The sequence below is a fragment of the Condylura cristata genome, unplaced genomic scaffold (assembly GCF_000260355.1).
Source record: "Condylura cristata isolate star-nosed mole 26May11 unplaced genomic scaffold, ConCri1.0 scaffold00019, whole genome shotgun sequence".
NCBI classification, from domain to species: domain Eukaryota; kingdom Metazoa; phylum Chordata; class Mammalia; order Eulipotyphla; family Talpidae; genus Condylura; species Condylura cristata.
In genome coordinates this window covers 32703662-32714828 of record NW_004567120.1, presented here as the reverse complement: position 1 = coordinate 32714828, position 11167 = coordinate 32703662, and the positions used below count along the sequence as shown (strand labels likewise).

At 38.8% G+C, this 11167-nt stretch overlaps 1 protein-coding gene across 1 annotated transcript in view; it reads left to right on the top strand.

Moving 5' to 3' along the window:
• The window catches only part of MOSPD1 (motile sperm domain containing 1), a 24994-nt gene that overhangs the window by 5022 nt on the left and 8805 nt on the right, over window positions 1-11167 (top strand). The window contains exons 2-4 of the mRNA XM_004685830.2: window positions 6439-6693; window positions 6807-6882; window positions 8269-8486. Of these exons, the coding sequence (XP_004685887.1) occupies window positions 6540-6693; window positions 6807-6882; window positions 8269-8486 (448 nt within the window). The 5' untranslated portion in view covers window positions 6439-6539. The remainder of the gene's footprint in view (window positions 1-6438; window positions 6694-6806; window positions 6883-8268; window positions 8487-11167) is intronic.

Below are 11167 nucleotides of genomic sequence, written 5' to 3'. Positions count from 1 at the left end.
GCGGGCGGGTCAGGAGAGGTCTGCCACGCCATGTGGTCACCTTCGGGGCAGGCGGGAATCGAACTCATGCGGAAGTGGCCTTAGATTCTCAGTGCAGTGCTCTAACCCGCTGCGCCACCAGGGAGGGCCCGACAATATATTTTTAAAGTGGGTTCTGCGCTTTTTAACAGTCCCCAACTTTTGAATCTGTGATGGTAAAAGATACTGAAATTTCCCCTCTTCATCTCAGAATCTTGTCTTTCCTTTGGTCAGCCCAAAATGAGAAAGGCAGAAAATCATCATAATTTGGGATACTGGTCTCCCTGGACTGCCACAGGAAAGCTTAGGGGAGGAACTTTGTTTATGGTTTTTTTGGTTTTTTTTTTTGTTATTGTTGTGGGAGAGTAGTTTGCAAACTGGTCACAAGGTGGTGTACACACATAAGGTTTTCTTTCAAATTCCATTTCCCCTGTGCTTTCGGTACAGGAAAAACACAGTTTCCTGTACACCAGCTCCCAGCTATACTGTCTCCCTGTAAATTCAGGGTATTTTTGGTTAGGGTACACTGGAGTCTTGGGTTTCTAAACACTACTGGCCCAGCTGGGCATTGAGGAGCCAGGAAGGATGAGAGGGAAATGGGGGAGGGGAGGAGAAGGAAGTGGGGGAGGGGAGGAAGAGTTAGCCAAAGGACTGCCTTTCTCCACTGTCCGCTGTCCTCTTACTCCAATCCATGGCCAGCAGCCAGTTAAGATTTACTGTTCCTCTGATGGGGATCTTTTGCTTGTCTGTTGTGGACAAAGTGTTCAGCTGTGGGGAAGGGGGAATGTTCCTCGAGGGACAAGACAGTTATCAGCAGACAACTGCAGATTAACTGGTAATCACAGTCTCTGCTCAGTGTCTAACACTGAACTTGGGTCTATGAAGGATTTTAAAAATACTGAACACCACACACCGTTAGAAAAAAACAGCATTGCACTATCCTGAAGACTGAGAGTCATAATCAATCCACACAAAACAAGTGGCAAAATATACAATCCAAAGTAATATAATAAAAGTCAGTGACATCCATGTGGATCAGAGTAATAGAGAAAGCTGCGGGGGTGGGGGGTGGGGGGTTGTGTGTGCTTCCAACTAGGCTTTTGAAGATTGAGTCCAGAGGGAAAGAATAAAATAAACGGTAGTTATTAATGCCCTAATGAAGAGTTGCTGACAGGCTCTTTAGGCTGAAAGGCTATGGCTACTCTTTCATAATCAGGAAAAGATATGTGGGCAGCTTAAGTGAAGTAAGTGAAATTGTCTGTTGATTTTTCAATATAAAACTGAGGACATAGATGCATCAAGCCTTGAATTTTTGGTCATCCTTTGAAAACTCATCTGGAGAGCAGGGAAATTTTCGAGATGAGAACAAAGAACATCAGGAAGGCAGTCATTTTGAAATGAGGCAGAGGAAATTATTCTCTAGGGAAGTATATACCTAGAGACCAGATAAACCTTCACCAACCTGGGCCAGCTTTGCTCATCTGTAAAATCAGAAGGGTTGGGTGCTAAGATCCTTTGACTTTGTACTTGACTTTTGGAAAGCAACCTCGTAAACTGATGTGCACTAAGGTTTTGCCGGTTTAGTATATATAATTTCTCCCCTGAATTTTTACACTTTATTGTATTGTGATATGCACTTCAACAAAGAAAGCATTAGTCTCTGGAAAACCATCAATTAAAGGCAGGCATTACACTTCATTATGTTTATTGACAGAGTCTCTAACTTGCTCTGGTCACTTGGTCTAATTCTTCCCTAATTCCTATTGGTTGGAGTTTAGGAGGCAACTTACATCTTAGCCAGGATAAGTGCTAAATGGGCACAGGGATATGAAAAGAAATAATAAACTGCTCAAGAATGATTAAACACTTCTTTCAGGGTGACCAGGTGGTAGATAGCCTATTCAGGATTCATGGGAATAGGAAACATATGCAACTCATACAGAAATGCTGCAAATGAAAAGAAAAAGATACTAAACCATTAGTCAAATCTAGTGAAATTTCTGCTCTGACCTGTGTCAGCCAACTTCTTAAAGTTAGAATCCAGAGCTTAGTACTTGTTCTATGTAGTTTTGACTTCACTGCCATATTTAAATACCATTTCATTCCTTTCTAACAAAAACTTTTGTATTTCCTAGGTTTGCAAGTCAGGTTAACTAAACCCTTGTTTTTCTCATGTTGCACGTAAAATTATTTTAAGTCATTGAAATCATTCTATTTAACACAGTTTCAGGTTTTTAGTGTTATTAAAGGACCTTAAATTGGAAAATGCAATTAACAGATTTTTCACATATTGTTTATAAATTCCTTCCTGTGTTTCAAAACTGACACCTTTTTCAAATGAGGCTTAGTACAGTTGTGTAATATGACTTTTTTTTTTTTAACTTTTGCGTAGGCATTCACAGGGCTCAGAGTTCAAGGTGTCTGGTCAGGGCCTGCCCTGCCTCTCCTTCCAAAGATATTTTACTTACCTCCAAGAAAATGGGTTTACATAGTCCGAAATCGCCTTTTCTACCCCAATGGGGTAGAATGCCCAATGGGGCATTTCACTCTTCATCCGTTGCACCTTGCACGAAGCTCAGCCCTCACTCTTACTGCATGTGGAACATCCCCTTCTAGATAGATATCTGGTACCCCAGTGAATGGCTATATCATACTAATAGACAGGCTGTTTTCCAGTCTTTTGCTATTGACAACATCCACCAGCTCTTATCCATGCCACACTCTAGTCCATGTGCTGCATGGAAATTACTTCATTTACTTGTTAGTGCTGCAAAGGAAACCTTTCTCTTACATGATTTCACAAGAGGGGAATAGTTATGCCAGATGAATTCCTAGAAATAGAATTTTCAGAGCAGAAGGGCTGTGTGTTTACTTTGGGCAGACTCAGTGGATGTGCCAGTTCATGTAAGAACATGAGTGATTGTGTGCCCACCATGTGTTTGTAAACATTTTGCTTTTGGCTAATCTAACAGGTGGAAAAATGTATTTCAGTATAGCTTTAGTTTGTATCTCTTTTGAGTTTGTATCTCTCTTGTGAGATTACACAACCTTCTGTAAGCCTAAGAACACTTCATATGTCCTTTCCTATAAATAATTATAGCATTTACTCATTTTCATGTTGAGTTGTCTTTTTCATAATGATTTGTAGAGTCCTCTATAATATAGTAGGGAAACTGAACATATCTGTGATAGGAGTTGAAAACGGTCTTTTGGCTTATGAAGTTGTGCTTTTTGCCATGCAGAACTAAAAAATCTTCATATAGTTGAACTTATCACTAATTTTGGGAAACTGATTGTTAGAAATCCTAAGAGTCTAAAAAAATTCCCATGGTTTCTAGTGCTTTTTATGGTTTCTTTTTCTTTCTTTCTTTTTTTTTTGCATTTAAAGTTTTGAACCATTTGGGATTTACTCTTTTATATGGTGTAAAAGATAAATTTGGCTTTTTTTCCTCTAGATGGATACCCAGTTTTTGTTTTTGTTTTTTTTTAAAGATTTTATTTATTTATGGTACAGAACTGGGGTACAGGCCAGAGATGCAAGGGGGTGAAAGGATTCACCAGAGACAGAGTGGGGAGCAGAACAGTCACATCTACGAAGTACACTGCTGAGGGGAGCAGCGGGCGGGTCAGGAGAGGTCTGCCACGCCATGTGGTCACCTCCGGGGCAGGAGGGGATCGAACTCATGCGGAAGTGGCTTTAGCTTCTCAGTGCTGTGCTTTAACCCGCTGCGCCACCAGGGAGGGCCCGGATACCCAGTTTTACTAACATTTATTGCCCAGTCAATCTTCCACAAATCAGGGATGCCATCTTTGGTCAGAAGCTAAACTTCATCCTCACAGAGTTTTAGAATGAGATGGTGACTATTGTTTAGTGATAGCAGTTTGGATATTCACTTCCTAATAGCTAATTTTTCTAAGAAAGTAAGCATAAAGCTTATTTTCTATTAAAAAAAAAAGCATACCAAACTTCTGAGAGCATTGTCCGAACAGATATGTGGATGGCTCTTAACAGAAGAAATTTAGAGCAAATAAAAATTCAGAGTTAGAATTATTTGATCAGATTTTTTCAGGATAATCTTAATTTTATTTTATTGAAAAGGACAGTTTGGTGTAGAGGAAAGAATGCTGATCTCAGTGGCAGGAAGCCAGTTGACATTTTTTTCATCTGTTCTCTCCCTAATGTAATAACATGACAACCATAACAAATGCTTAGAACATTTCTGGCCTACAGTGAATGCTGAGAACTTTTTTTTTTAATATTAATGCACTCAATATATAATTAATGAAAAGTTTGTAAACTGTTACAAATTGCACAAATGTTGAAAAGTATTATAATAGGCCCTTTGAGCACAGGGAGAGAAGCAAACAAACCCGAATCGTAGGAGCTACATGCTTACAACAAATAGAAAGTCTGTGTTCAGTCTTTGGGACCAAGGACAGGCTGCTGCACTCACGCCAGTGGCATGCGGGTTATTTTGAACTGAAAAAAGTTGAGAGACAGGATCCAAGAATGATGTTTTGCTTAATTATCTACCTCCCTAAAAATAGGAAGTAAATGTTCTCTGTAGAAGTCCTAGAGGTGAGAGACAGACTTATCACCCCTGACTAGCATTTACAAGGTGTGTTTTCGATGCATATGTAGATAATCTGCCAAATTCTCCTTTTTAACATTTCAATTTCTTTTGATATGCCTTTTTCTTCCAAAATGATAGCCCCTTTAAAAGCAATTATGTAATCTTGCTGGAGAAGGGAAATAATGTGTTCATAGTCTGTGGGTCTCTGTGCATGTAATTAAAATTTGTCTTCTCTCTTGCTAATCTCTCATGTCAGCTTATAAGGTGGGCCAAAAAAACAAAAACAATAACAACAACCACCAGTGAGGGCAAGAGGGAATCTTCCCCAAGTTTCCGCTTAAGATACGAAGTAGAATGATGTTAGGGCTAGCCTGTGGATTGCTACTTCTCCAACTTTCATCTTACCTCCATGTTTTTAAGCCTTTGCTTATGCTATTTCCCTAGTTCTGAACCTCCCCTCCCGCCACGCAAACACAGAAGCATTTCTGCTTCTTTAAGGACCACCTCAGATGTCATCTCCTGGCTTATTTCCCAGGTAGAAGTTTTGTGTAGTCTTCTAATTCCATTGCACTCCCTATATTAGCATCATGCATTACAATAGAGGTAGCTTAAATATTTTGTCCTACCCATTACACTTGAGTTTGCTGAGGGCAGGGCCTGTGCATTATACATCTTTGTAGTTTGTGTAGCTCCTGACATTATTCCAGGCCTATAATAAGCATTCAGCTGAAAGAAAATAAATTTGCATATATGACTATACAGTATCCTATTTGATAAAAGTTGGAAAGGTCTTAAGCAGAAGCAAAGCAACTAAGTCCTATAGCTGGTAAAACCAAGCAATTTAATCATTTGTTACATTTTCTCTTTGAATGTATGAGAACTTGAATGCAAAGCATCACAGCGGTTTATGGCCTATTTTAAAGGTGCAATGTACAGGAGTGAAAATCAGACATTTTCTCTGATGGTATGGTTTAGCTTTTGCATTTTATTTTTAAAAGCCACACTTAGGGTGCTAGCTAAATAAGAGTGGTGTTGATTAAATTAGATTAGAGTGGTGTTGATTAAAATTAAACACAGAAATATCACACTTATCAGATAGTCAGACTTCTGCCAGCTACAATTTATCTGGATCATATTCAAGAACCCCAGAAGGAATCCAGAAAGGTCTTTCAAGTTGGAAAACAAGAATTGTCACAAAGCCTGTGTACTTGAAGCAGGAGGAGAGGCAGCGTGCCACTCAGATGCCAAAGGCTACTCACTGCCTTTGAATTTTCATAGAAAATGCCAAGGACCGCTTGGTCAGTTTGGACATTCAACTGCTTTGCAAGACAATTTCCTTGAGTTTTAGTAGAAAAAAGATTAAAAGGACTCTCCCTTCCATGTTGCCAGAAGGCACTAACTCTTGAAACTCACTGTTGAAAGAGTGTAAAAGGCATTCTTGTTTTTCTCTCATATATCATAGCAACTTACTTTGTTTTCTTCTTTATAGTCCTTTTTTTTTTTAAGGATTTACTTATTTAAGCAAACAGAACTAGAAAATGAGTTTCCAGAGAGTGATGTCCCTTGGTTTCACCTCTTGAAAGGGAATGATTAATTTGATATGGAAAAAGCCTTCTTTATTCCCTTATTCAAGGATTTATGTAACTTATTATGGGTTGGAGTCTTGAATGTGAAAGGAGCAAAAGGAGCATGTGTACATTTCTTTGCATCATTTGGTAAAAGCTATGTAAGTAAACCTAAAAAAAAAAAAGGCGTGTTGAAATGTTTTGGGGGGACATATGCTTTTGTGGAGGGATGAGAGCTTATCAAAACAGGTATCAATTTTCTTTTTCTCTTCTCTTTCTAGATTGCCAAAATGCTTTGGAGCTTTTAACTGACTTTAAGAAAAGTCCAAAGTAGACTTGAGACTGTACAAACAGAAGCCACAGCAAGGGGGATTCAGTGCCAATGCATCAACAAAAAAGACAGCCAGAGTTAGTGGAAGGAAATCTTCCTGTTTTTGTATTTCCCACGGAGCTCAAATTTTATGCCGATGACCAGTCAACACATAAGCAAGTGTTGACTCTGTATAATCCTTATGAATTTGCCTTAAAGTTCAAAGGTGAGTCTCCTAGATCTTTCCATGGATTTTAACTAGTCCCTACTAAGTATTTTACTTGTAGAAATTAATTTTTGTAAAAAGACACTAATGGCCATTGTGACTTTTTCTTTCAGTTTTGTGTACTACTCCAAATAAGTATGTTGTCGTTGATGCTGCAGGTGCAGTAAAGCCTCAGTGTTGTGTGGATATGTAAGTCAAAACCACTTCCTGGTAACATGTTTTCAGTGTGTTAATATTTTTGTGTTTAACTTGAACCAGATCTTTTCTTGAAGCTGTTTTCACATAGGCATTTATTATAGTTGGAATTTTTGCTCAAAATTTTTTCAAAATTCTTTCTGTGACATTTCTGAGAGATTCTAAACAGGTCTAACAGATCCAATATTATTTCATTACACTGGTAACTAACATGTGTTAACTATTTCCATGAACATTTCTTCATTGCTTTGTTTTTTAGTCATAGCAAGGATATTTGTGAAGGTGAAGTTTGAACTTACTCCTTTGCATTTCTCTAGCTGCTGTAGGGAACTTAGCTTTCTTTGGAACATCCTGCATTACAGTGACATTTGTGAACAGCAGTAATATGAGTTTATCTAAAATGATTCAGCTACTGAGCCTGGAAGTTAATCTATACAAACAGGAAGCGAGTGTGTAACTACTCATCTGTAAAAGGTTATCTGAGCTCTTCCAGATAATTTCGTCTTAGAGTGGCAGATAAGTGATTGTTTGTTCAAGCTGTTAATATTTAATTTTCATTTTCGAACTAGTGGTGACCATATGGATCTATTGGGCAGCCTTAACTAAAGCCACAAAGTAAACTGTATTTGTTTCAATCTTCCAGGACAATGAGAACCAGAAGTATTTTGTTTTGATACGATCCATCATCTCAAAAGTCATAACATAAAATGAGGGATCTTTGAGGATGTGCTTCTTTTGATTTTTCATTTAGTACGCATTAAGCCAAGACTAGTCCAAAGACATGTAGCCTCTTGCCAAACAAATGAGTTACGTTTCACCTAATTGTTTTGTGTTTTCTACTAAGAACAGTGTAAAATGGAATGGCAGATAACAAAAAAGACAGTGCTTTGTACTCTTCAGAGAAAGACAAAAGTGTACTGTTAGCCTGTCACTGCATTGGTCACACTGTTTTTTATTCAGTTGCTTATTTTTACACACATGTGTGGATTTGGACTTTAGATCTTCGGTGAAGTGTGTTACTTGAGCAATAAAGAAGTGGCAACAGAAGCTTGTGAGACTTCCTGGGGGAAGGAACAATTCATATATCCTAGTTAGTAAATCTTGCTGCAGGAACAAAATGTCATTTCTTTACCCACCATTCTTTTATGTAAGAAATTTATTCTGTGTTTTAGAGTGTTTTCAACACATATCTTGGAGTTCTCATGCCTTCTGGGGATATACTGTAAGGGTTGTTTTTATTTTGTTAGCAATATTAGTAAACATCTGTATTTGAGTATTTGCTTATAGTCAGCTAATACTGTTTTCCTGTATGAAGTCTCTTGATGAATTCTGTTTGCCAGATAGACCTCCACCTCAATAGGGTGTTTCTTGATGTTTCAGCGTGATTCGGCACAGAGATGTACGAGCCTGTCACTATGGTGTGATAGACAAATTCCGTCTCCAAGTTTCTGAGCAAAGTCAGCGGAAAGCTTTGGGAAGGAAAGAGGTTGTGGCTACCCTTCACCCATCTGCGAAAGAACAGCAAAAAGAAGAAGAGGAGAAAAGAATAACGGAACACTTAACTGAAAGTGTATTCTTTGAGCAGTCCTTTCAACCAGGTAGTTTTGCCTTGTTTTCTGAGTCCCTCTGAGGTTCTTACATGTGTCTTTCTTCAAATACTCAGGGTGCTAAGAACAATTATAATAAAAATAAGCTGCCATTTGAAACCTACTTAGCCACTTCCAAAAGGGTCAGGTACCTAACTTGGTAAGAAGCCTAGAGCTGGGCTTTGACAGCCCCTCTCACGATAGACAAGGCTGCAAGGGGAGGGCAGAAGTTGCAATAACCTTTGAAATCTCTAAAACCTGAGGATGTGGGCACCACACTTTCTATTGCTAGTACAGTTTGGCCATTACATGCTTTTGTTTCTGTGACTTTCCTATATCCTTTCTCATTTAATTAGTTTGAAGAAGGAGAGAGATTGTGTTTGGCAATAGGCCAAGCTTGGTGCACTGTTCATATTACTTTGAAAAAAAAATCTCATTAAAGTTGAAGTTAATTAAACTAAGTAGATTATAATATCCCCTGTGGGCTATTAATTGAATCCCTCTCCATTCCTCATTTCCTTCCAGCTTAGATATTCAGAAGTGTTATGATATATTCTTTCAACATTGACACTATCTTCATATTCAACTCTTTGGATGTCACTCCCCCTCCCTCTTAACTTCTCATTATCTCCCTCCAGCCCTGTTATAAGTGGAAGCAGATAAAATTTTCCATAGGAAAACATGGAAACTTTTTGATAGTGATATATGAATGTGATAACAGCTGTCCTTGAAATGACAACATTATATGAGTGATTAAAATAAATCTTCTTGTCATGACATTAATTCATAGATCCCTATCAGTTTGTTCATCTTAAAGTGTTTATTTTTGAAAAGAGAGGAAGTCATGCCTTTTTGATTTATTGAGTGTCTTCTCCCACCATATAGAGCGAGTGCCCAGATTTTCTGCAGATACCAAGACTAGGGGCTGGGTAGTAGCGAGTAGATGGTTTCTTGTCAGCAGCAACAGCCAGTTTTTCATCTTTTGAAGCTGAAAGAGAAGCTCTGTCTAATGTCACATTGATGTCTGGTCAACATTGTGACTTGTAAATCTTTCTGAAATACAAGAGTCCCCTTGTAATGCCTCCTCTAGAATGGGAAACGCCATATGAGGATTTGTTGTTGTTCTTCTTTTTTTAAGATTTATATATTTATATACCGAACTGGGGTACAGGCCAGAGGTGCCAGGGCAGTGAGAGGCTTCACCAGAGACAGAGGGGGGAACAGAACAGGCAGATGGAGGAAGTACACTGCTGAGGGGAGCAGGGGGCAGGTCAGGAGAGGTCTGCTGCACCATGTGGATCACCTCCTGAGTGGGGATCGAACTCATGCGGAAGTGGCTTTAGCTTCTTAGTGCTGTGCTTTAACCCACTGCACCACCAGGGAGGGCCTGTTGTTCTTTTTTAATGTTAAATCCATACTTTAAAGTGAAGTGGTCATCAGTTCATCTTTGTCTTTCATAGCCAGAAATAATAAGGATTAAAAGTTTCAGTTATAGCTATCTTAGTAGCTATCCATCTATTTTTATTTTTAAAGTATGTGAAAATCAAGATTGAATAATTACAACAAACCTTTAGTATCTGTCATAAATGAGAGGATTCTTCTAATTGTGAAACCAGAATGCGTAGATGAGTAAAGACAGCATAATGTGGGCATCTCTGTTAGGAAAAAACAAAACCTCTCTGACCATGTCAGGCAGCCTCATGAAGGCAGGCACCTCACGTGCCTTGCTTTCCCACTGTGTTCTGGCACCTCCCAGCACTGGTAGGGGAGTTACTTGGAAGTGTGGGGGGAGGGGCTGCACTAGGAAGAACAGACTTTTCGTCTAGTAGGGTCTATTGGTTTGTTTTTTCTTGGCTCACAAGGTTCCAGGGCTGTCGGCACTGTTTGGAGCAAGGGCCATACCACACTAGAGAACCCGGTACTCAGGGCTGCCAGCATCTCCCCAGTGCGACGAGCTACCCCAGCGTTTTGAATATGGCTGGAAATTGAGTCAAGGTTTATTCCAGAATAGAATGTCATGGTGTCAGATTTAGTCTAAGTTAACGAAGTATCATTTTTAAGTTCTCCTATTTATTAATAGTTAATAGTAGCTTTCCAGTATGTAGAATTCTAAAGGTTATCATTAAGTTTCTCTGAACAAAAATGTTCAGTTGAGAGGTTTGGAAAGTCACTGTTTATGCACATCTTTAGAAAATGTTTATTAGACATATTACAAGTGTGTCATGTTGGGAGACTCTGTGAGTGAGGTGGAAAGTGGGTGAAGACTAGATCATGGGAAATTCAATATTTAAAATGTGTTGAAGGGCTTAAGTAAAAATAAGGAATTTCTCCTCAATCTCATCATATAAAAGACACACATACACATATATCCATAACAAATGCAAAAGGGAAAATAGGACCTATAATCCCATGTTCTATTTCTGCAAGTTAATTTCCAGACCTTGTTTTGTGTGCATAAGTACAATTATCTATCTGTCTGTCTGTCTATCTATCTATCTATCTATCTTCTTTTCTTCACTTAACATAATTTAAAAGGAACCAGCAAAGCACACTTCCACAAAATACCAAAGCCCAGGTTATTAAAAAGATGTTTTAAAAAGGTGCAGCTGGGCCCTCCCTGGTGGCGCAGCGGGTTAAAGCACTGCACTAAGAAGCTTAAGCCACTTCCACATGAGTTCGATCCCTGCCTGCCC